This window comes from Gallinula chloropus, assembly GCF_964237585.1.
Source record: "Gallinula chloropus genome assembly, chromosome: 5".
In the NCBI taxonomy this organism is placed as follows: Eukaryota; Metazoa; Chordata; class Aves; order Gruiformes; family Rallidae; genus Gallinula; species Gallinula chloropus.
Window position 1 is genome coordinate 75,629,148 of NC_140090.1, and position 26,130 is coordinate 75,655,277.

The 26,130-nt window shown below is 42.9% G+C and overlaps 1 protein-coding gene across 1 annotated transcript in view; it reads right to left on the reverse strand.

Annotated features, from left to right (window-relative positions):
- Positions 1-5,313: 5,313 nt before the first annotated feature.
- The window catches only part of EIF3A (eukaryotic translation initiation factor 3 subunit A), a gene marked incomplete at its 5' end in the record, with an annotated part of 31,938 nt that continues 11,121 nt past the window's right edge, over positions 5,314-26,130 (reverse strand). The window contains 15 exons of the mRNA XM_084264666.1: positions 5,314-6,595; positions 7,874-8,043; positions 8,445-8,619; positions 9,921-10,771; positions 14,499-14,587; positions 15,452-15,636; positions 16,372-16,525; positions 17,143-17,265; positions 17,560-17,673; positions 19,366-19,470; positions 20,018-20,365; positions 22,769-22,954; positions 23,763-23,879; positions 24,571-24,669; positions 25,435-25,539. Of these exons, the coding sequence (XP_084120792.1) occupies positions 6,354-6,595; positions 7,874-8,043; positions 8,445-8,619; positions 9,921-10,771; positions 14,499-14,587; positions 15,452-15,636; positions 16,372-16,525; positions 17,143-17,265; positions 17,560-17,673; positions 19,366-19,470; positions 20,018-20,365; positions 22,769-22,954; positions 23,763-23,879; positions 24,571-24,669; positions 25,435-25,539 (3,063 nt within the window). The 3' untranslated portion in view covers positions 5,314-6,353. The remainder of the gene's footprint in view (positions 6,596-7,873; positions 8,044-8,444; positions 8,620-9,920; positions 10,772-14,498; positions 14,588-15,451; positions 15,637-16,371; positions 16,526-17,142; positions 17,266-17,559; positions 17,674-19,365; positions 19,471-20,017; positions 20,366-22,768; positions 22,955-23,762; positions 23,880-24,570; positions 24,670-25,434; positions 25,540-26,130) is intronic.

A 26,130-nucleotide genomic window follows, 5' to 3' on the forward strand; every position in this document is an offset into this window, starting at 1 on the left:
TAGAGGCACTGTATTTGGTTATTGTAAGAAATATATATATATATATATGTGATTTTTACGGAAACGGATCTCACGGCCAGATGTAACTGGGAGAGCCGGGGGCGGTGAAGTGGGGAGGGGGAAGTGTCGAAGCCAGCACCGGGCGGAGAGCGGCGTCGGAAGGTGTGTGGGGGGGTCCCCGGGGGTCCCCGGGCGCTTGCAGCGGGGCAGCGCTGCCCTCTGCCGCCGGCCGGGCCCGGCTCTGCCTTCCCCGGGGGAGGGGGGTGGGCAGCTATCGAGGGGTCCGGCTGGGTGGTTGGGCGGTAGAGTGGTCGTCTTGCCTGTTAATAGCAGGACACTTAATTAGGGTGCAGCTCCCCGTGTGTCAGGTCTTAAGGCAAACAGCTGAGCGGTTTTCCTTTGCCGGTCTTAAAGCCGGGAAGAGTCGTGATCAAACCCGCGCTGGGTACTCGCTTGGCGATGCACACCTCCTCCCCAAAATCACAGCGTCCTACCTGCTTACCCCGGGACCCTTCCGCTAGTGAGCAGGGATGGGGCTGATCTCACCGGTCCTCGGGTCTGATACGTGGTGTTAGGGAAGGTCTGAGAGGAGAAAGCATCCAAATGTTTGCTTGGAGATGCGGTGGCTCCAGGCTGAGGTGCAAACCGAGCCCTTTCTGCTGAAGGGGAGGCGGGAGGCTGGCAGAGAATAGGCGCGGGTGCCGCTTGTGTTCGTGATGGAGAACGGGGAGGTGGTGGGGGGATGGCTTTGGAGAGGAGAGACCCCTCGCAGAGCGGGAAGCCGTGACTGGCACAGCGGTGGAAGGGAAGGCTGACGTGTTTTCAAGAGTTGGGAGAATGTGGCTTTCACTCCGAGGTGGGAGGGCTCCACCCACGCAGTTAGCAAACACCCTGAGCACTACATAGACCGTACGAAGCATAGCACTGATGCTGAAGACCTGGAGCCCAGGTGACAGCAGTTCCTTGGTGCTGAGTATCAGGCAGGGCTGTGTATCTTCTAATCCTCAAGAGATCGGGAATAGCTGTTGGTGTGACTCTGAGGTGGGCTGAGGGGCAGCAGCAGGTCTGTAGCTTGCTCAGGAGCAGAGGGGTGGGTGTCTGAGCTGTTGGCTGTGCTGTTGGTGGCTTTACCGACCCCTGGGACACAGAGGGGTGCTTGGTCCATGGGGGGTGACCCTGTCAAAAGTGGGGAGGGAAAGACAGTCTTGTGCAGGAACTGCTGGGACAGCACCAGGAATATGAGAAAGGAGGTGGGTCTGGGCAGGGGGAGCCAAGAAAGCAAGGGGTGATTCCTGTGGCAGAGCTGCTGAACAGGGTGGGAGGTGGGGGCAGGAGAGGGGAAGAGCAAGACTGTCAGTGGAGTCAAAATGTGGGCTGGGGAGGGGCCCAGGGTTGGGTGCTGGTCACTGCTGTTGACCTACAGCTGCAGCAATTGGGAGGGGGAAACTGATTTTGTATGGCAGTGTTGTCTTAAACCTTCATCACGTGGCTCCAAAGATGGTGTCAGGTCTAATTACCAAACACAGTTGTGTTAAATAACACTTCATTAGGGGCTGCAGCTACCCTCTCCTTGTGTGGAGTGCCACTTGTGTGTTGTCTCCTGCTCTGTGGGACGTGCACCATGTGCTCCTCTAAGGCTCTAGAAGTTAGATGTGTTCAGTTTTGTGACATCTAGTCCATATCTGTTTAATTAGAACCAACTCAAGCGTGGTGCTATGGCAAGAGTTGTCTCCTACATCCTATGTTACCTCCTTGTTGGGAAGCTTAGAGATCAGTACACACATTTTAATGCTGTTGACTGTGACTGGACACAAAGGCAAGAAAGATGTCAAAGTCTCCAGGGTGTTCTCAGAGGGGTAGTTCTGGCAGCGCTGGATCCAGGCACTCCTCATAGCACTTGCCATGTGCCCACCCCTCCTCCCTGGCCTGTACATTCAGCTGCTGTGTAGCAACAGCCCTATTGTATTGCAGTGCCTGGAGATTCATCAGGACAGCAGAAGATGCTCTGCCTTGGACAGCACTGGCCTTCTGCTATGTCTCCTCCTTCCCTCTGCCTGTGTAAGAGCAAAGCTGTTGTATCAACAGGCCTGTGAGTCCTGGCTTGTCCTACACCTGTGCCTGCAGCCTTGCTGAGGAAAGGCCAAAAGAACTGCCTGTCCTAGCTGCTGTATGGTGTTAGGCAGCTGATAAGGTCTTAGTGTGTCAGGTGGCCAAGTAACAGCTTCAAAAGAGCAGTTAAGGGGAACAAAAAGACTCCCAAACTATTCCGGAGAGGAGAGGGTAAGACTCAGAATCAGCACCAGGCAGCCTGAGAGCAAGTTACCTTAGATCACTCAACAGGGCAATTTGCCCTTCCAAGTTTTCCAAGTCAGCATCTGACAGGGACTGAACCTTCAAGGACATCTGGGGTTTTTCAAAGCAAGCTTCTGCAATTTCCTGTGCACCAGCAGCATGCTCCTGTGGCACTGAGTAAGCAGAAACATCCTTGTTCTTGGTCACTGAGAAGCTTACAGTGTTACTTTGGTACCCTAAATACTGGAAGCCGTTTACATTGGTAATTGAAATCCTAGGAACAGCAAATAGCTTAATCTGAAAGCAGCCCAGGTTGGAGCTGTTAGGTGCTCCTCAAAAGAGGTCTAAGAAAAGCCAGGTATTTTCATTCTACAGGCATCTGCACATCCAAGTATTATGGCCGCTCATTTAAAACAAATACTTCATTGCAGGGAAATGTTCCTAAGCATGCAAGTGATGGAGAGCTAAGAAAGAGGAGTGAAGGCTATAATCATCCTCTGTTAATACTAGTCTTTGCAAAAAGCAAGGTAATTCTAATTAAAAGGTACTTTCATATGCATAGGTAACTTGATCCAGATGAAGTCTGCACCAGTGTGTAGTGGAATTCCTACTGGGACAGTTTGCTCCCAGCCTGCTGACCGGAGCGCCTCGGGGCTGTTCTGTGTAGGTCCAAGGCAGGGTGGCTGTACAATGCCTCTCCTTCCCACAGATGTGCCAGTGCCACCCACCAAACCTGAAGGTTACTATCTGTGGGGGAGAGCTTGAGAACAGTCACATGAGGAGGAGGGTAATTGCTTCCAGTGTGCCTGTTGCCTGGGCAGAACAGAAATGATATGGAGGAAGAAGTGTCCAAGCTGGCAGGTTGTCCTCCTGCCCCAGGGAGAAAGGCTAGCAAAGCTTAAGCTACAGCATGAGAGATTTTGATTAATAAAAGCAGGGGAATAGCTTGCAGAGTCTCCATCCCACCATAATCAAATGCATTAGTCTTTTCAAGAGGAGGACTGGACAAATCAGAGTGTTTCAGTTCTAGCTGGTCCTGCTGTGGCAAAGTTGGAAAAACAGGGTAGTGTTTGGGTGCTGGTTCCCTGCAGTAAAACACACAGTGGGCACGAGATTGCGACCAACAGGTGGGTTTGACTCTTGCCTTTCAGGGACCTAGCACTGTGCAGGCTTACACAGTGTGGAACAGCACCTGTTAGGTACAGAAGTCACAGGGTGGCTGCAGCCCTGGATACTGAACCCAGAGAGATACACTGAAGTTCCAGCAAGAGAAGTTCCCGTGCTGTTCCTATTTGAGGTTCGCTGCCCACCATGGCCGATCTACCTGCTGTCCTGATGTGTGCCCAGGTGCAGTTGTGGCACCACTCATTGCCCTGCCCTCACAAAATAATGATTTTTTCAAATTTTATTTTTAATGGAGGCACATTAGAGAAAACATTGAATTGTCTGTACCCTACTTCTGCTGGGCACCCTGAAGGTCCTCAGCCCTGCCTCCAGCTGGAGGGGCAGTTTCGGGGTTGCTCCTGGACTAGGAAAGAAGCTGAAGCATTCACCCTGCTTAACCAGCAGCCTTAAGTTCTGCCTTCTGAATACAGCACTTCACAGTTAACACTTTAATTCTTCTTGTAGATGTGTAATTGAATGTGATTATACATCAGTGCCTGGCAGAGAGTTCATTTGCCTCCAGCGTTTTCAGGTAACCAGACTGTGCTGATGTGTAATTCTGTCAGTAGAGGGAGGTTTTAGCTGTGGGATTTGGTCAGTAGTGGATTTTGATCACTGTAGTCAGTTTTCTGTCTAAAATGATCCAGCAGTAAAATAAAGACACTGGTATGTCTGTACAGCTCACTTCTTGCAGATCTTTTCTCAAGCTGCCCCGTCCTGACACTCTTCCATGTGCTGGCAACATGACCAGAGTCTCAAGCAATGGGAGTAAAGAGCAGATTTGGGAACAGGGCTCTGGCTGGTGTGATGGTCACTGTTTATCCCCACTTAAAATGACTTTGGATAAAATTAGAACATATTACTGGAGGTATAATTACTCTTTCTGTCTCCCTCCTGGCTGGAGAGAGGCAAACCCTGCACCTATCTCCAAAAAAGGCCAATATTCTCTTCTTCAAGCTGGGATGTTTCAGCCTAGATCCCAGACCTCAGCCTGTAGCTGGGGGAAGAATGTCCCCCTGTGCTCAGCCAACCTCATCGTGACTCCAGTGTGCAGCTCTGGCTCCTTTTTCCCCAGTACAAGGACAGTACAAACGGGAGGGCCAACAAGATGCACCTGCTTGGGAGGAAAGGCTGAGGGAACAGGGCTTTTGTTCAGCCCTGAGAAGGGAAAGCTTTGGAAGGCTGACAGCAGACAGCTGGAAAGCACTGGGAAAATGAACCAGGAGGATGAGACACAAGTAGGCACCCTAACCACAGGGTTATGCTTTTTCACTGTGGGAGCAGCCAAGCACTGGAGGAGGCTGCCCAGAAAGGTTGTGCTGTCTCCATCCTTGGAGGTTTTCAAACCCACACTGGAGAAACACGGTTCTGAGTAACACAGTTGGCTGGGTGAGCTCCAGGGGTCTCGTAACAGGAATCATCTGCAATCCTATGAGAGAGAACAGAAGGCCAGCACAAGGCAGCTGAACAGCAGTACCACTGCCCCAATTCCAGAAAGCAGTTCTTGTTATTGGAAAGCTGCCATGTGACCAGATGAGGCACAAAGTCACCCCAAAACTACTGCTTGGAAAACACTACTGCTCTGAGGCACAAAAACGAGCCCTTCAGAAGATGAGCATGAGAACAAGTTCTTCCCAAGAACCCCACTGACCCTAGAGAGCTCTGAAGGCGGCAGGAAAAGTCCACAAGGAGCATTACAACTTTTGTTCACACATTAAAATTAAACCAGGTTTCTCAGGAAAGAACTGTCCCAGGTTTGGGTGCTTGCAGCTGGTACAGATGAGTTGTTCAACAGCTGCTCTGCGTTCATGGACATCACAGGAAGTTACTAAAAAGTCAAGACACCGTAGCAGCTAATTCCATAAGTTGTTTATTTATCATTGAAGAAACACACAGCAGCAAGTTCTGTGTTGGCTTCAGTATGACCAGATAGTTAATCCTTGTTACCACACCCCGAAATTGAAGTCAACACAGCCGTTACTACAAATCACTTTTCTGGAAAGGGAAAGAATTGACCCTGAAGACAAAGAATTGGGGGGGGGGAAATTCAACAATTTCTCCAAAAAACACACATTTTAAATATGACAGTATTTATAAATCCTTGAAAGGCATGAATTATCCAGTAATGGAAAAAGCAGTTGTGCTATTGGCAACAGAAAATACATAGCCATATGCTTACCAAAACACTTAAATTGTAAAAGCTCCAAGTTTTGTGGTTGTACACTGCAGCAGTATCCATCACTGGAGTGATGACTGCAAGATGGCCTCGTAGGTGTTACGTGTTCAAGTAGATCTACAGAAAATATCCCAGTGTAGCTAATGCTCATCATGTTTACCGTATTCAATCCAAATTTAAACAACTTAGTGAATTTAGATAGTGCTAAAATATGCCTTGCCCTCAAAGATACCCATGGAAAAGAGGGTGCTTATTATCGTCCTCTGGATTTTTTGGCTAATTGCAGAAATTGATCTAGCTCTGCTTTTGCAGTAATTCCACTGTATGAACAGGAGAGTTTGAAAATGCATGTTCTGTGACGACAATACCCCATTCCAAATGAAGAAAGACTAAAAATATAAAGGTCAGCCTGTTTTGGTGCGAGACAGAAGCATTACTCAAGACAGCTGTTGGGCTTGCTTCTTTTTATTTTAGCAACAGATGACCCATGAAATAAGCATCGTTTGAAGTATCAACAACTGGCATTCAATTTCCAACCTTCTGCTGTGAGTTTTGTGCATGATCAATCTATATGAGTAAGTAATTCAAGCTCATGCTTTTTCATGTTACCTCAAAACATTTGTTAAAGAATTCCAATTCAGAATGTTTATAAGCACAAATATAATCCATGGATTCAATCAAATCAAAGCTAAAACATTGGTTAACCTCTTGTGATTTTCACCTAGCGTCGTACAGTGGTCCACCCTTCCTCATCTGTCTCGTTTTTAGTACGGCGAAGGGGCTCACGCTCCTTTTCTGTTTTCCAGGAACCTTTCTCCTTCTCCCCATCTCTTTCCCGATCTTTGGATGCTGGTGGGGGAGCAGAAGCTGGAGGAGCAGCAGGGGCAGGAGCAGATCGCCGAGCTGTTTCACGTTCCTCTCCGCGTTCTTCCCTCCTGTCGTCAGCGCGCCGCCACGAGCTCGCTGCAAACACAGACAGACCATCAGCCAACCTTTGTCACGCTCCACCAGCAGCCCACAGGAGTTTAAACCAACACGCCCGACAGCCTGATTTACTGATTCTCCTTCTTGCCAGGAGGCAATTCAATGATGACAGACAAATGTGTGGAGTTTCATTTTACAGCAAAGTAACAGACAGGAACTACTCCAGCCTCCTATGGGATTCAGGACTGCTGTGAGCACCCCAAGTGTCATCTTTGCAACACAGTAGCAGCAGTAAGAACGTTCTATTGATGCACGTGGCTTTATGATGTAAACGTATTCTGAAAGGATCAGAATTGAAAGCACAGAAGTGTCTCCTTAGAAATGACTGAACCCTGAAAACAGGAAGGGGAAGGGGGGAGCCCCAAACTTAGCACACACTTGTGAAAAACATTCAGGTGTTCATTGTCTCTAAGACAAATCACACTTCAGCCAACTGAAATCAGGAGGTGTTAACGGCACTGGATTACACAGCTCCACTGGTGACACCATTCACCATCCTTCACTAGATGAAGTGTTGCTCATTTCCATCAAATCAAAGCTAAAATTTCTACCCCTGCAGTGTGTGAACAAAGCTGTACCAAATACCCAACCAGACAAACACCAAATGTGCCCCAGTCTGCTCCCTGAGACCCTCTGCCCACCAGCCCCCTCCCGCCTTCAGGAAGCACCCACACTCGGGGCAGATACCAAAGGAGACTGGGAATGTGAGGCAGCCAGAACTGGCAGGCAGGGTTTCTCAGGCTAAATGTTTCGCTGTTACCATATTTTTAGAACACAGCAAAGATTTAATAAATGTACATAATTAAAGCAGGTTAATGTATGTAATTACAATAGGTTATCCATCAAAGTCAAACCCATTAATAGTGTGAAACACGTCAGGTCCTGTTTGGAAATATTTCCCTTGCGTTTTAATGGCTTTAAGAAATGACCCAGAAATTACTTTCCAGGACGTCTAGATTGGTAATTTAAGTACAAGAATTTCACTCACCCTGAGCATGAACCTACTATGAAAACCACATACTTACAGTGCTATCTCCTCCTACTGCGATGTGAAGCAGTGCTATGACAGGACAGAGTACAACTGAGAAAAGGTAGGATTCCAGGAAGAATTCTCAACTACACTACAGCTTCTTTCTATTTCCTTACGCAAAGGGAGTTTAAGAGGCCAAAAAGAAAACTTATCCCCACTTTACCACGTCCCAGCACTGTCAGTGTAATACACATCATGATATATTCCTTTAGGAACATGAGACATACGTTCTTCACGGTCAGATCTGAGTGGCGGTCCTCTTCTGATGGGTGGGTCTCTATCGTCAGTACGTCGATCCCTCATGTCACGACCACCTCTGTCCCATTCTTCACGACGACTTGAATCTCTCCAGCTTGAAGTTTCCTCAGCAGGTCCTCTTCTCCAACCAGCATCATCCCTTTTGTCATTCAAAACACAAAAGATTTGACTTCTGCTATGGAAAGCAGCCATAATAAATCACAACACAGGTAGTTTCAGGCCCACTGGGTCTCTATTTAACATACTGACACGCTTCCAAAAACTTTTCTGGAGCTCAACGTGAAATTCTCTTTATAAAAGGTTAAAAATAAATTAAAAGCAGTAAAGCATTTTGGGACTCCTTCTGTAAACAAGCTAACATCATCTTAAAAACAAACCCAAAAAGCCCCCAAAAATGCCACTATCCATTTGCTGCCTTAATTTCACACAAACCAACCACGGCTCCTCTCACTAGGTGATGTCACATTATTTCTTAACCAGCAGGGCACTGTTTGATTTTAACAGAAGCATTCAGGGAGTATCTAAGCAGAGAGGTCAAACCTGGGACGCCTGAAACGATCATCTCGATCAAAGTCTCTCTCCCTGTCGAATTCACGGTCTTTCTCATTCTCATCACGGTCTTTGTCTCGATCCCATTCCCGGTCTCCAGGAGGTCGGGAGTCCCGGGGAGGCCCCCAGCTGTCCTCACGAGCCTTTTCTCGTTCTCTCCAGCCCCCTGTAAGAATCAGAAGGGATTTGTCACTGACCTCCAGTCTCTCGGTGTACAAAGAATCTTTTACTTCCCTCACAGAAACCGGGTCTTCATGTTTTGATCCCTGAGGATCCAACTCAAGATCCTTGTGAGAAGTGTCCACGCAGAGCGGGAGCCACAGTCACAGCTCTGCAGAACAGGCAGTGAATCCACAGCTCCTCTGCCAGCACTGCCTGTCAGAGTTTAGCAGAGCCAATTACAGCCAGCGTTTCAGTCAGAAACCACAAACTCCTCAGGGTCTTGTGCAGGAAGAAGCAAAAGGGGCAGCTCAGCTGATGATTGCTTTGTGAAAATCTACCAGCAGTGAGATTTTAGACAAGCACATTTTTAAGATCTTATTAAAGCACTGATTTAAAATATGACTCTTGTTTGGCGTCTACTTATACAGTGCACCCCACAACATCATTCACTTATTTATGAATGGGAGTTCTTTATGATGCAGTCTGCTTTCTTTTGAAATACAAATCAGGACAAAACTTTTGGCAGGAGAGTATTGAGAATTACAGTGACTTTTCTACAGGTTTTGATTACAGCATTAGTGTCTATAAAAGCTGATGTGGTGTCTGAGAATACACACATCTGAATAAAGAGAAATCAAAATCTCATCTAAATTTAAACATCCATCAACAGGTCTGAAAAGAATCAGAAACAGTTGCAGCAGTCACCATCAACCAGACTTAAGATGAGAAATAAACTGCACAAGAACAGGACAATTTGGGTTGTAAGGGACCTCAGAAGGTCACTGAGCCCAAACTCCTGCTCAAAGCAGGACTTTCAAGAGGCAGACTCAAAACCAAAAAAGGACCGGTAAACCCAGGAATATTTCTGTACACAAAAGCAGCTTATCTAAACCAGACCCACCTGAATGATGCATTAAAATTCTCCTTCGTAGGTAAATTCCAGACATACAGAGGGAGCAGGGGAAGAGACCAAAGTGTGCTAATCTAGGGTGAATGCTTGTCTTCCGACAGAGCTTTCAGCTCCCACATTTTGGTGTTGCACACAGTAGGTGACCAGCATTACTACACGACCTTTAGCTAGCTGCCAGGGGAGCAATGAACACCATTGCATTTTTATTTCTTTCTAATTCAACCAAATTTAAAGGTTTAGTTTTACTAAGTAGAGGAGTGTCCACATTAACCAAACTAATCCAGATGTTTCCAGAGTTGATTCTCTCACCTCTAGCTTCAAGTACCCTACACATCCATTACCTCCTAGGTTAGCACACGCTTTGGAAGGAAGATTATGGTATTAATGTATTTTACCTGGTTTACCAAATGGTCTCCAGGGACCTGGCCTGGAATCATCACTGCTACGCCACGGACCCCTGTCATCATCTCGTCTGGAGAGCCTGTCATCATCTGTGCTGCGCCATGGTCCCCTGTCCTCATCACGCCTTGACATCCTGTCGTCATCCATGCCGCGCCTGGGACCCCTGTCGTCATCCATGCCACGCCTGGGACCCCTGTCATCATCCATGCCACGCCTGGGACCCCTGTCATCATCCATGCCACGCCTGGGACCCCTATCATCATCTGCAGCTCTCCAGCTGCCCCGGTCGTCATCAAGACCGCGCCTGGGTGGCCTGTCATCATCCAAAGCACGTCTGGGTGGCCTGTCGTCATCCATCCCGCGCCTGGGACCCCTGTCGTCATCTGCTGCACGCCAACTGCCTCTGTCATCGTCCAAGCCGCGTCTGGGTGGCCTGTCATCATCCAAAGCACGTCTGGGTGGCCTGTCATCATCCAAAGCACGTCTGGGTGGCCTGTCGTCATCCATTCCACGCCTAGGACCCCTGTCTTCATCAGCAGCCCGCCAGCTTCCTCTATCATCATCCAATCCACGCCTGGGTGGCCTGTCCTCATCCAATCCACGCCTGGGTGGCCTGTCCTCATCCAATCCACGCCTGGGTGGCCTGTCCTCATCCCCTTCACGCCTGGGTGGTCTGTCCTCATCCCCTTCACGCCTGGGTGGCCTGTCCTCTGTGGATTCCACAGCAGGACGTTCTTTTTCTTCTGCAGCACCACGTCGGGGCAGATCATCCCCTCGCCGGGGTAGATCATCCCCTCTTCGGAAAGGTCTTTCATCATCTCTTGGTTCTCCTCGTCTCCAGTCTCTATAAAAACCACAGGGAAGAGGCAAAAATTAGAAGCTGACATCCAGGAGAGTTTTACAATGGTATCCAATAGTATCAGCACTATCAAACCCCTCAAGTGCATCCACGTGATGTGTGGTAGCAAACGCATTTACAGAGCCTGCAGTTTTCAAACACACCGGTTCTAATTGCCTTCACTGCTATAGAACAAGGTAGGATACCATCCCAACAGCTTCAATAAACACTGAACGGTCTGTTATCTCCTTCAAAGCTAGAATTGCAAGGAGTAACTACAGTCCCCTCTTGGTTATCTGCTGTAACACAACAGAGAAGAGGTCTGGCCTCACCAAGCCTAATTTGGCAAACTCGAGCCAAGCCTCACAGAACCAGCATTAAAAAACCCCACAGCTAGTTCTTCATGATCCCTGGTTTCAAATCCTCTGGCCCAGTTCCAGCCCAACAGCTTGGCAATACTGTCACTGACAAGCATCCACGAGTAGATACAGCAGGACAACATAGTAAACTCAATGATTCAACCCACTGTGCTGCCTGACGGCAGTGGGGTGTGCCAGGCTCTGGCAGGCTCTCAGTGCTTGCAGGGGCTCTCCTTAGCTGGATGGATGTGCTAAGTAAGATTTGGTGAGAATTTGCCCTGGGTTACTGAGTCATGGGTTCATCTTTGAAATACATTTGTATTTGTGATGCTGGAAATGAATCAGACCTTGCTGAACAATGATCAAAGCCTTCCACTCTTGTCACTGCTCTGGATACACCTTTTGGTTTAACGTCTATGGCTTTTACACACACATTTTGACCAAGAACTTTGGCTTTGTCACCAGATGGATTTATTTATTTCAGGAAATTAATCTTCCTAAACTAGTTCCTCAGCAATAAAAAGAAACAAGCTATACAACTCACAGAGATTACTGGTACCTGCTGCTTGGCAGGAGAAGAGAAGCTGCACTGGGGTTGAATCTCACGGATTCAAAAAATAAAAACACAACAAAAACAAAACAATCCACTCCACTGGTTCAGAAATCAACTATGCTACTAAATGTCAACAAAAGAACAGCAGGGAATTGCTACAAAACAACAGATGTAGGACTTCAAGAGGTGACAACAAAGAGGCAACAGTTTGTGACAACTCGACATGTCAAGAATTTTGAGGAATCGTAAGCAGCATGTTTCCCAGTTTTGGAAGAGTAAGGGAAAACGCAATTACCATCGAGCTCAGAGAGAAACAAGATTGTTAGCTTCCATTTAGACTCAAACTGGATAATCTCCTTTGAAAATTCTGATTGCTTTGATGTAAAATACATGTAGAGAAATGGTTATGACTTCAGTTCATCAAATGAACAGCTACTTCATCCATTCTTAGCTACTGTTTCAGGGTTTCTGGATTTTTAAATCTATTTCAAGCTATTACTTTTAAACTACTCCTACTCTAATTTTTAAACTATTGCTTGCAGGTGAAATGATGCCTCTGTTTTTACAGTTTTTTTCCTCATTTGACAACTTTAGTGTTCGTAATTCAGCTTTTGGCCTTCTTTCCCTCTTAGTAATCCTGACTCCCATTCTGTAAGTCTAGTGAAACTCCGAATCAAACAGCATCTGGGGATGGCTGCAAAGTACAACTGCCTGTTCCATGACTGTAAGGACCTGTGCACCAACACGGCATGTACACCAGGACTGTGCTATTTCCATGAGAAATTGTCTCCAGGACAAATTTTATGAGCTTCTCTCCTTGCACTAGCATCCATAAGGAATTTTAATGGATATAGCCAGCTAGATGTGTTTTGCAAATTACATCTAATGCTCTGTCCTCTTACGTTACAGCCTTTATCTCTCAATTCAGAAATACATTGTGCAATTACTTCACTCAGTCTGGTTGGGACTGCTGTGTTTGCATCCAACAGATTTTCCCTTCTTTTGGGCTAGAAGACAATGGAAGGTACACCTTCCTTCTGCAATTATGTTTGAGCACCTTCATTTTTACTTTGTTATTCCCCAAGTTCAGTACCAAGAAACAGTTGAGTAATACTGCTTTAGTTATAATTCCATCGAGATAGTAACTTTCACTGGTCAGTGTATTCCTTTCAGTGAAAATTTCACCAAACATGTTAAATAATAATCCAAAATATGCTAAATTTTAACTCCTGAGCAGTTACTCAGGTCAATTTCTGTAAAACTTGTATGAGAAATAACTAAGACAACACTTGTTCAGAATAACTCTATGCAGTAAGGATTCAAAAATTAGTATGGGTCGCCTGTATGACTCTGTGGGGAAATAAACCCCAACACAATGAAACAGACAAATAGATGCATTAAATGCTTCTCCAGTATCTTAATAGTTAAAGGCTTCACCCAGGACTGTCAACTAATCTCTGATTTTGCAATTCAGGAGAAAGTGGATCACTACCAAGAATGACAACACAGCTTTTAAGGAAAGCCTGAAAGCCTATTTTGTTTATCGAGAGATCATGCTCTTCCAACAGTTAGAAGAAATTACTAGAAAGAGTAAACTAATTTGTTTCCACTGGAGTCAGAGTAAGCTGTAATGGATTTAAATTGCTGCACTGGAAATTAAGGGTAGGCATTTATAAAAATCTATCTGGAAGGCTAATTAAGCAATAAAACATACTGCCAATTGGAACAAGCAGTAGTATCTCCATCAGCACAGGCTTTTAAGAACAAATAGATGTACACCATTAGAAATATTTTAGGTACAGTTCATCCTGTTGTGGAGTAGAGGGATGAAAAACATTAAAGATCATCTTTTCTACAAATGCATAAACAGTCTTCATTCTTAAAGAACCTATCCAAGTCCCCCAAAATACACAGGCATGAACAAGACTTAGTAGGTCAAGAGAGGTTCTTCTCCCCCTCTACTCTGCCCTGGTGAGATGGCACCTGGAATATTGTGTCCAGTTCTGGGCCCCTCAGTTCAAGAAGGACATAGAACTCCTTGAAAGAGCCCAGCAAAGGGCCACCAAGATGATTAAAGGAGAGCAGAGAATTAAAGGTGGGAGCAGAGAATTCCCTCATGGAGAACACCCTGCTTAAGAGGAAAGACTGAGGAAGCTGGGCCTCTTTACCTTGGAGAAGAGGAGACTGAGGGATGACCTTATTAATGTTTATAAAGATGTACGGGGGCGGGAGTCAGGAAGATGGAGCCTGCTCTGGCCGGGGGGTCAACTGGATGATCTTTCATGGTCCCTTGCAACTCCTAATGTTCTGTGGTTCTGTGAAGAGTTTGTGGTGGGTTTTTCTGTTTGTTACTTGAGGTGCAAAGCTCCTCCAGGATAGTCCTCCTTCAGAAATCCTTCCTTCTCTGTTCAATGCAGTCTTTCAGAACTTTGGTTTAAGGTAAACATTTTCTGATTGGTGACTTCAATTGTTTTAAACTCTGAATTTTGATTCTACTACTCTATTACTATACTGTCAGCTTTCTAACTGGAAAACCTCAAACAGTTTCATCACCCAGGAATCCTGTGTTTGCTTATCACCCTTCCCCATTTGTACAACTCACACCAATGTGTGAGTGGGACAGACATTTTTAATTTACAAAAGAAACCTCCCTCTCATTCTGAGATCCTTACAAAGTGATTTTTAAATCAAGAGTAACTTTCATAGATGTAAAGATACGGGATAACACTCAGGTGGTGCAGCTTTAGCAGCAGCAGCAATAAAAAGGGAGCCTAGACATTCTGAGCCCAATACAACGGATGCTTAGCAACCCAAAGGTTACCTTTCCACAGGTGCTCGTCGCCATTCAGATTCTGCCTCACCACCTCTTCTCCAAGAGCTTTCAGACTCCCTGTCACCCCAACGAGATTCCTGCATGCCAAAGAAAGTAAGGAACATTCTCTCTGAATACTTCCAAGATTTTTGACATGTAATTTACTAATTTCAGAGCATATTGTGCTGTTAAAACCTCACTTGTTACACTGTAGAGAATACTGAGTTTGAATACACAGTTTCAATAACTTAAGCATGGTCTTAGCTGATTAACTCCTCCTGACAGTTTTAAAACCAATATGGTTATTAACTTTGTGCCACACACTTTACTAGTAGAGTAGGATATACACAAATACATTGTGAAATGTATGAGGAAATACACAGATTGCACAAGATCTTACATATCCACTACTCCACAAGTGCCTCAACGAACAAAAGTGAGCAAAGAAGAGTCCCAAAACCCAAATACCATTTTCAAGCAGTACAGACCTCTCTCAGAACCTGAGTCAGCTTTTGTCTACCATCAACTGCCCCTGGCTAGGAGTACCCCGTATTCGAAAAATACACCTAACCAACTATCAATTTATAAAAGCTTTGATCACCTACCTCCATAGTGTTACTCTACAAAGTGCACATTACACTAAGAAAATGGCCATGGTCTTATTGATAAGCTCTGAAAAAGCGGGAGCATAGTGGATTTGCCTTGCTCTGTTACATTCTTTGAATGTCATTACATGCTTATTTGCAAGTAACTTTCACTTTGCTTCCTGTTGGGATAGGGATTCTAGATCCTGATAGCTAGTTGAAACTAAGTGACAGTAACTTAACTATTAAATTAGCCACTTGGGATACAGCTTAAAAAAAAAAAGTAACCTCTGATTTTGCAATGCTAATATGTTCCTCCAAATAATCTACAGGAAGGTGAGCAGCCTAAAAGAAAACAGACGTGGAAGCATTACTTACCTTTCTTGAAAATGGGTCATCCAGACCTCTCCTCTCCTCTTCTCGGCGGCGCTCTCTTTCTTCGATCTCCATTTCTCTTTGGCGTTTCTTCTTCTCCAGTTCCTCTAGTTTCTTGACACGCTCCTGGTACTCGCGCTGCTCCTGCTCTCGCTTCTCACGCTCGATGCGCTCCTTTTCCTCACGCTCTGCAGTTGCAAACATACACAGAACATGTTACCAATATAAATCTCATTGCTTTTCTGCATTTACAGAAGGGTTACAAAATATAATCTCTCCCTTTTGACTCCTCATTTAAAAAAAAAAAAGAAAAGATCCAAGCATTTCAGAGGAAGTGTTTAACTGTAGAATCGGTTTTCTGGACGTAGTAGAACACAAAAGCCATAGGAAAGGGAACCCTGATACACTCACTAATGTGGCATCTTGAACAACAGCCAGGAAGACAAGAGTTTCAATACCTAATTTGATGTACACACAATATATGGGCAAGCTAAACTATCAGCAACCACCTCAAGCAATCAGTGTGCAGTGTCAGAAACTCGATATTCAGAACAGCTTGGGGTTTGCTTTGTTTTTTAAAATACTGCACGACTGTGAACTCTAATACATAAAGTCTTCATCCACCCAGTGACAAGTAGGATAGAAAATTGCCTTACAGGACGCCTATCATCTCTTCTAAAGCCTGAAATGGGCTACCAGACAAAGCAATTCACAAAGATGGGTGAGTCACAGTTCTTGAGTTCTTCATCTGATACCAAAATTCCATTCCTATTAAGATGTGCACAAACAAGAGGACAGAACTCAAACTAAGCAAAATAAATGTAGTCCAGCATTGTGAAACAGGGAAAACAGAGGAGAGCTACGCACACACCGGGAATGGGTCATGGACACAAAGGATAAAATAATCATGTTCTGGATTATACCTTTAAGCATCTGTTCTTCCCGTAATCTCTGTTCTTCCTCCTCCTTTTCCCTGTAATAGGTAATGCGCCTCTCTTCTTTGCGCTGTTTCTTGCGTTCCTCCAAACGACTGCGCCTCTCTTCCGCTAACCGCTCCTGGAACTGCTTGAGTTTATCCTGGAACACAAAGAATCCACATGAAAACACCAGAAATGTAATGTTTAAGGGCTAGACATATTATTTTTAACATATTATTTTAAGATAATGCCTATTTTACCTTCCACCCTGCCCCCTGTCCCCACCTCAAACCGGTTCTTACTACAACATAGCCAAATAATCACAGGTATAAACAACATCAGCAAACACCTGAGACTCCAGATACTTGGACTATCAAAATAATTTCCAGATTCAAACAAAAAGATTAAAAATACAGTTATCTACTTCTTGGCTTCAGTATTACTATCAGTATTATTCCATCATGACAGTAAATCCAAGTACTTGTACAGATGCAGCTGACTGATAACATGATACCAAATGATTTCTTAGTAACAACTGCATTGAAATAAGTAACTTACCTTTTATTTTATTTTCCATATAAGCTATTCCAGAAGTTACCAAAATTTTTAAGTGATTAATACATAGGAATGAGTGCAAGAATATTTTAGTCAAAGCAGAAAAACAATTCCTTAATTCTGAGCCACTCTGCTAATTTGTTTCTAGTTTTCATGAAGAATCACAGGGTCACAAGTTCAGTTCATTGCTTTGAGAGAACATTTTATTTCAATCCCACGTACCTCATAAACTGTTCGTCGTGACGCTTTCAGCCTGGCTTCAAATAACTCTCTATCCTCCAACATCCTTGAGAGTCTGTTCTTATGTTCAAGGGCTTTCTCGCGCTCCAACTGCAATGTGGTGATCTAAAAATAGATAATATATAGTCAGATTTTACTTTGTAGTACTACTTATATTTGGATTCAATCTACCACAGCCACTAGAAACAAAATGTATCTTTTCCTCTTTCAGATCCTAGACAGAATATACTGCTGCCCAGTGGCACAAAGAAACTGTGAAACTCATGTTTCATTCTTCATCATCAACTTTTTCCTTTCTTCCCTTCGACTGAGCAGAGAAAAAAAGCGCAGAACAATGCAAACCCCACTGTTTTTCATTACTTACTAGTGGATTTTATCATATGTACAAAAAATTCTTACCCTTTCTTCTTCCTGTTGCTCCCACAGCTCCATATCATGCACTCTCTGCTCCTCATATGCAGTCTTTATTAAAGGAATTTCTTCTAAGCGCTTTGCTCTTTCAAAATAGTCAATCTAAATAAAGAGAATGTACTGTTAGAATGTCACACTGCAAAGACCAAATCTGGAAGACCATCCTCAGCATTTCCCCAAAGAAAACCCCAGTATCTGGAGGCCTCTCCAATATGTCTGATATATTGTTAAGTAAGAAAAACAGTGTTGGACCACATCAAAGACCTGTGCAAGGTCCTGGCTCTATCACTGGCAACCAAGTGGACTCCTAGGCAAGGATACAAGAATAAAGGCAGGCATAGATACAATACCCTCTCAACATCATCCATTTTCAGCTCCTACTGTAATTCCTGTGTCAAGCCTTTTGCATTTAGCAGGCATTTTTCTCTTGTCCCTCTGAACTCAAAAGCAGCACTTTGTATACAACAACTTACTCTGAAAAGAATTCGTGTGCCCATGGCTCCCAACTCCCACCTTCTACCTACAAAAAGTTCTGAATATGGCTCCTCCTAGCTTCCTTTGATGCTTCAGTTCACTATCCCTTCCAGTGCAAGAACAACTGCTCCCAACATTAACTGTTACAACAGGTAGTCTTACAGACCACTACCACATCCTCTCCCCAAAAGTCTCTCAAATGTATCAATACCGATTCACAGATATTTCTCCCACAGAAGCCAATCCACATAATTTGTAATTCTTGCTGGCCTCTTCTCAGCCTTCCAGTTCAACCATGTGCTTTTTGAGATAAGAGACTAGAACTGCACTCAGTGCTCAAGACGCAGAACCACCAAGTTCTCATTGCAAACTAAGAATGTTAAGTTTGGAGCCTATTATTTAATATGTAACAATAAAGACTGAGAGAGTTTTCTTTCCGCTTTCCCTACACCAAGTATTTTATATCTTTGTACATGAAACTTCATCCAAAGACACCCCCATTGTACCTCACAGCAGGTGAGTGTTCTTTGGTGAAGAAATTTATAAAAGCATTTTGGAAAATGCAACTCAGTTATGCCAACCAGACCACGCTTATTCATTTGGGTTTTTTCACAGCTTCAGATAACTCTCAGAGGAGGCCCTGGCTTACAATTCTTTTACAGAAGCTGTGCTGACCCTGATCATATTCACCCAGGTGACCACTAATTCAACTGTTCAATGTATTTCTGCTACATTGCACAGTACAAGGATCAGGTTTACAGGTCTGCAGCATAAAAGATCCTCACTGGAACCTTTTTAAATAACTTGCCCCCTTCTAGTACAAAGCCAGTTTTAAGTGAGCTGAATTGCCAGCTGTATCATATATCCTCCGTTTCATTCTTGACTACTGTCAGAAGTCCTGAGTGAGTTTCACCTTGCCCAGGCTATGTATTTCTATTTACTACAACGTGTTCCTCACTTTCAGAGACACTCAAGTTGCAAGCAGATCCTATTCTGCCATCTGCAAGAGCTGTAGTAGTAGAATTTCCTGTGAGAACTGATTAAGTTTAGCTTCTCTAACGGCCTCATCTTCTGCAAACATTTAATCTGTGAATATTTTCCAGTTACAAGGCTTCCAAACTCTATTAACTAGAACAGATTTGGGCACCAATAGTAAAAACTCTCTTGCTTTTTAACACATTTACCTTTTTGTTTAATACAATCACATTTTCAACACTGATATCATATATGTGTGCATATATCTATCCCTCAACCCAGAAGTTCACAGCCATTAAGTACAGCGTTGTATAGACAGGGGTTCATACCCTTCCTACTTCATACCTTTTTCTCCTGGTTCTTCAGACGCTCCTGAAGTTCTTTCTTTTCTTTCTCAAGCTGTTCAACTTGTTTAGCCATAATGAAGTCAGGATCCAATTCTTCCAGATCCTACAACCAGGTAAAGTCATCAGTACAAAATAAGCATTTTTTATGTTACAAATATGGTTTGTTTATTTATTTATTTAAGCTTCTCTGCAGTTTTCTCCTTAACTTTTAAACTAATACACTTCAGAAACATTCTCAGTTTCCTCTCCTCTCTTTTGAGTAACTTCCATTTTACTTTTTAAAAACTCTCTAAAGCATTTGGTTTCTTAATTTTTAATTGCAACAGAGTCCAAGTACTAGAAAAGTGGATCTGCACAGGTCCATTTTCTGTTTCAGATACTGTTTAAGAAACAATGGGGAAAACAAAAACCAGCTGGAATTAATTCCTCCAGGTAAAAAAGGTCCCATCAAAACTCAGAACTAAGGTTTGCTTACACTGTGGAGTAAATTAGAATACTTAAGTATTAAATTGTCTCACTTTTAAGAGAGACTGTTTCTAACACCGATTACAGTACAGAAACAGTAAAACCCGTGAAATCCAGGAAGCCTAGCAATTTAACACCAAAAAGCATTTAAAAACCCCCTCCAACTTCAATAATAAGTTGTCTACCTCAATATCAATATCTTTAAACGCTTTGGCTCCCAGTTCAGTCTTCTTAATCTGCTCCAAGCGCTCACGAACAGTCTTCTTTTTGATCTGCTCATGCTCCTGCAGAATCCTCTCCTTCTCCCTCTCCTTTGCCTCCTGGCGCAGTCTCTCCTCTTCAGCCTTCCGGACTTTCTGCAGTTCTGCCTCACGTTGTTCCAGCTCTTCTTTCTCACGCTGGATGTTCAAACTCTCCAGGCGCTCTTTTCTCTCCTCTATAGTCTGACGACGTGCCAGAATACGCTGATGCTCCTTCCTTGAGTTTTTCAAGAAGGCAGTGACTGCCAGCTGATGCTGCTCTTCCTTCTCTTGCTGAATTTAAGACAAAGATGTAGATGGCACTTCTTTAAAAAGGCAGAAAGTGTAACAAAGGCAGAAAGCAGAGCAAATATTTCTCAAAAAACATCAAAGTTAGGGTTTTTCCTCCAAGCTTGCCCACTGCATGGAAATATAACCATACTGGCAAATCTAATCACTCATCCAAGAGGCCTACAAGGGGTAGTATTAACTGAGTAGAACCACGTGCTCACAGAGGAAGTTGTCTTTTACAAAGACAATATTCTGCAACACATCTTCAGTATCACAGTTTTCTAGCCAAAAATACTGCACACTCCTATGTTACTGATATGTAAGACTAATTGAGGGGGGTAGTGGGCAGTAACCTTGTGTCTGCATGTGTCAGCAAGCACAGCACCACATTTACTGTATTCCACTGAAGCTCCCTTGTTTTTAAAGTTTTGCTTTTTTTCCAAACACATTAACGTAAGAGAAAAATATCCCATTTAACACTAAACACTACCTGTGAGATGATAAACAACTGATGAGTCAACAAATTACATATAAACACTGACTATAAAAACATTTAATAAAACTATACAAAGCACTAGACTTCTAGATATGAGCATACAGACTATTCTTTGAGCAGCCTTCTCACCTCCCAACCATTCTCCACAGTACCTATATGGGTTTTTTTAGAGATTCAAGCTGTGTATGTGACGAAATCTAAATGTGCCAGCTCAGAGCTGCCTGTTTTAATCGCTCCAGCAACCAGCAAAACATTGCAGCCCCACCAGCTCACTGTGCTCCCTGAGTCATGCTGCTCCTGAAATGTGAGCTAGCTCAAATGTGTATTTTTAGTCATCTGTCACTTTTAGGGCAGTCAACAACAACACTGAAACGTCCATAGTTTGGTGCAGATCTGCAAGCACTTAAAGACAAATGGAGGTGCCAGAAATGTAAAAAACTTTAGATTAATTTATAGATTAAATCTTTTTGTCTTAAAGACTGAAAAACAGCTAATATTATGTTCAAGGTAACATAATGCCAGCTAGAATTAGGTGTCATGCTACAGACCTACTTTGTGTTGTTGTATTTTAATAATACTTGGTGGTTTAACTCACAAAAAGAATCTAACACAGATGTCTTGCTATTAGCCTTTTTCCCCACACAGAAGAATTACCTGCTATGTTTGCTGGGGTATCTTTCATAAACATAACACAAAAGGAAAAATCACCACTGCTCTTTTAAGAGAAGTGAAGGTTTAACTTGCCACAACCAAAGCATGCTGGAAATCGGAGAGTGATTTACACCTTGCTCCAAAGGGCTCTGGAGAACCTGAAATGTGAGCTCATCGGTGAGTTCGACCTTGAAGCCAACAGCCCCAGGGAGGAGGACAGGGAGCGACAAGGACAGGTCAGTTCTTGAGTTGTGGGGTCTTTTGTTCATGTTTTTAGATTCCGCTATGAAGTTACATTCCAGGTTCTTCACAACAGCAGTTTCTCCAGGAAGAATGAAGAAAGCAGGCTCTTGGATTTTCAGAAATGCATGCAAGAATTTAAAACAAATCCTAGCTCTCTGGGCCCATCTATGGGCAAGTTGTTATTTGGTATATTCTAGACATGATACATGCAAGAATGAACAGCTTAAACTCAGGCCTCTTTTGTACATTTTGACATGATTTTAGTTATGACCAAGCACCAACTAGTTGAGTGCATTAAGATTTACTTATTTGTCTTCACAAGCACAAAGAGCTGACTACCACCACCCTGAAAAAAATGACATGAAATTAAAAGGTACATCTCACCTGAGAAAACACATTCATTAAAACACAAGCTTTGGTATAAAATGTCAAGTTATTAGCTATATTTCTACTTAATCCACATGTATAAATGCAGCCCATCATTATTGTCAAATTAGAGATTGTTATCACAATGCTCTGAAAAACAGAGCAATACACTTCTGAAAAGAAGCAAACCTACAAAAACATTGATCTCCCCCCTACTCAGATCCTTGCAATGACACATCAATCCTTGAGCAGATCAATGCCTTTGCTATGTCAAGAAAAATAAACCAACTCCTTGGTGTAACACTGAAATTTCATCTCTTAACATCAAAATAATCTTGTCTTGCTAAACCAGAAAATTTACATGTTAGAACAGGATGCCAGGGTTTAGCAGAAGGATGCTCCATCATTAATACATTAATGCTACACTGCATTTGTACACGGTAGCGCTTCAAGGATCAATTATTTGTTCTGAAGGGAGGGGATAGCAGTAAAATACTGATTACCACTGCACTGAAAAGAGATTACTGGAACAAGCAGTTGATCAGACAAGCCAATAACAAAAAGCTGTATGAGGGCAACAGATAAACATCACACAACACAATGCACTTCTTGGGGTATGTCAGAATTTCAGAAGACTTAACATGACTTACCAGTAAGTGAGGGGGCTTAATGACTGCAAGAGCCTTAGCCAGAGCTGAGGACATAGCAGTCAATTGATTCCTAATTTGCTCAGAAGGCATACTTTGTAGTTGAGGGCCCAGTGGAGCATCCTCCCTAGTACTGTAATTCAAATCGGAGCCAAAACTCAGTGTCCGGGTAGTGTGATCAAGGCGAACCTTTGCAAAGAGAGAAACACACACACCACCAAGAAGAAAAAGGCTTGTGTTATTTAAGTAATTTCTCTGTTACTCTGCCTATGTCTGATTCCAATCAACAGAAGCTCTAAGCAGAAATCCCTTTCTAAACAATATAGTTTTACCTATACCAGACCATGAAAAATTAGTAGAAGGAAAATAGCACTGTAAATACAATCTTGCTTACTTCATATGGTTGCTTTGGGGTTTTTTTTATATTATCCCTGGAAAAGGATGAACTTTTATTGATTCTATGAAATTAACATTGCAAGACAAATCACCATTGCCTCTTCCTCCACATAAGCAACATGCAAAAGATACCCGACTTTAAAGCAGGCAATTTCAATGCATCTAAAATGTTAAGTTGAAGTTGTGTGTTAACCTTAATGCATTAATTCAGCTTTATCCAAACCCCTCAATGCCTAGTTACTAATCAACCTCAACTAAAAACTACTTCTATCTCAACACCAGCTTAAACGTTTCATTCCAGGCTGTCATTCATTCTACACAGACAACTTTACCAACAATGCCATCTTCAACAGCATTTGAAACATCTCAGACACTGGTGGTTTACTTCAACCACTTGGTTAGACAAAACTCAACAGAAGCGACTGCTAGCTCTTCAGTCTGAACAGCTAAATCGGCATAGTCAGGAATTCTCAGCCCTGTTTGTTCAGACTTGCTTCAGGATTGTTTTCCTTGGATTCAATATCAATTTCAATAGCTTTCACCCAGTAAAATACACACAAATCCATACATCATTTCCCAGAAGTCTTTTTACAGCACTTACTTGTAAGTCACAATGCCTGGCTGCATCTACGATACTGCGTTCCAGCTGGAAAGCATCAACAAAGGGAACCAGGGTAGCCAGGCGAGAAAACTCAATGCTTTGATAAATCTGGGCCACCTATATATGAACAGAAACATCAGGTGTTTTTCCTCTTTAAAGAGACCAGAAATAAAAGCTGTTGTACGACCTCTACAGCTAACTTACTAAATCATCAATAAATGAGAATCTAAATATTAATGCAGCTACAAATACTCTTTCAGGTTTTTATTTCTGTACTGTATTCAAACTTTTAACTGAGATCAAATGTCATTCCTGAAGGGCTTCTTTGTATGAAGGAGACTGGCAGCAATAACTACATACAGCTATGCTGCTAATTAGCCTTCAGCTATTTCTTTAGCACATCAGAAATAACACTGCTCGTCACTTGTAACGAAAGCAGGTCAATGAAATGTGCGTTTTATAGAACACCCAGACATCCAAAAGAAGCCAGCACAAACATATCCCACCCAGGCCTTACTCCACAAAGTTCTAATAAACAAGGAATTACCTGTCTTAAATTAAGACATCATAGATCTATAATGAAGAAAAGCAACTGCACCACTGTATGCAACTACTATTAAACATAGCTACTGCAGCTGTACCTAAATTATGTACAAAGCTGAGGATACAAGTTATATACAGAATAAAGTATTTCAAAATCATAACAGCCTTCCATTTGATTGAAAAAAAAAGTATTTCAGCATGGAAGTTTCCAAATTCTGTTCTTCCAAAGCATTTTCTTAAGAACTTACATTTCCTTTACTCATACCTGCTGCAGAAGGCGAAGAATAGTATTGTTTTGGAGGTGAGGAACATACAGCTGCAGTTCAGGTTCCTTTTCAGCTTGATCTTTCACCCAGTTCAGAACCTATCAAAATTCTGAAAAGTTACTCTATATCTGCATCAACCCTTAAAAATGTCAACATCAAAGTACAAAGCATGGTTGTTAAATACTTCTGGCTAACAGCTCATGAAACACCAGCACTTCTGTCCACATACTACATTGTTTTACTTAAGTGTATCTTCAGAAGGCTTTCATTTGTAATGGACAGTTAACGTATTTTGTATGAAGGCGACTGACAGTACTGGCAACCTTTACCACACTGCTAATTTACCTTCAAGTTCTTTTTAGCACACCTCAAATTTATCTTTGTTCCCACTATTAAAGAAAAAGAATGTGATGTGCTTCATCAATTGCAGAATTTAAATTAATGTGATCAACAGCTCTCACAGCATTTTACCCCCAATACTGTACATTTTTCAAATAAAAACAGTCCTTGGTGTATTTTTCCTCTTCCCACACACACATGCACGTGCACACACAGTTTTCTCATTTCCACACCTTAACACAAAATTTAACAGAGAATCACCTCCAACAACACGACCTTCTGATATATTCCCAAACCTCTGAATAGCACCCTAGACTCCTGAATGAATCTTCATTCACTTTCAATAACCTGGTGCACTACACCTATCAGGTGCATGTCATCGTAATGGAATTTGACCAAGTAAAGCCCACCATTGCAAATTCTGGCAACAGAAAAGGCCAGCTGGCATTTACCACAAATCATTAATCAAATAACAAACTATTAGTAACGACCAACTACTGTATACACAGAGCTACAAAACTTACCTTGCTGACACGGCTACATAACTTGAGCGGGTGAAAGTCGACTTCGAGCCAATTGTAAAGTTCTTTCACTTCTGGAACAACATATTGCACTACGTTGAACCTCACCTACAGTCAACACAAAAATCCAGATATCTCAAAGTAAATACAATATTAACAGTTAAGCTTAAAGAATTTTATATTCAAGAGGTAAACAGGCACCACATCTACCTTTTAATACAGGAGGCTACTTATTTTTTATTACAGCATTCTTAACTGCAGTGACAATAACTCTACACCACTTAATTGTGTTTAAAAATGGAAAAGTAGAAAAAAGCCATGCAAACAATATAAACAGTCAGTCTAGAGTCCACCCTCAACTTACTAGCCACTTCTAAGACACAAGTCCTACCACACAGATGTAGGCCCACATTCAAACTAAAACTACACATCTCCATTCATGAGTAAACTTTTGAAGCTTTAAATTGTGATTTAAGGTGCAGAGGTACCAGAAAAAGAATTAACGTAAACTGTAAAATGAAACCTGTGTCTAAGTTTAAGGAATGCATGCAAACGACTGCAAGAAATGCAATATCCTCTGGAAACACCTAACGACGATTGAATGCCTAATTTGTTTATTATGAGTATCTGGGAGTGTCTGAAGATGGATAAATGTAACCTCCTTTCAAGCCAAACACAATTCAGTTTTCGTAATCACTT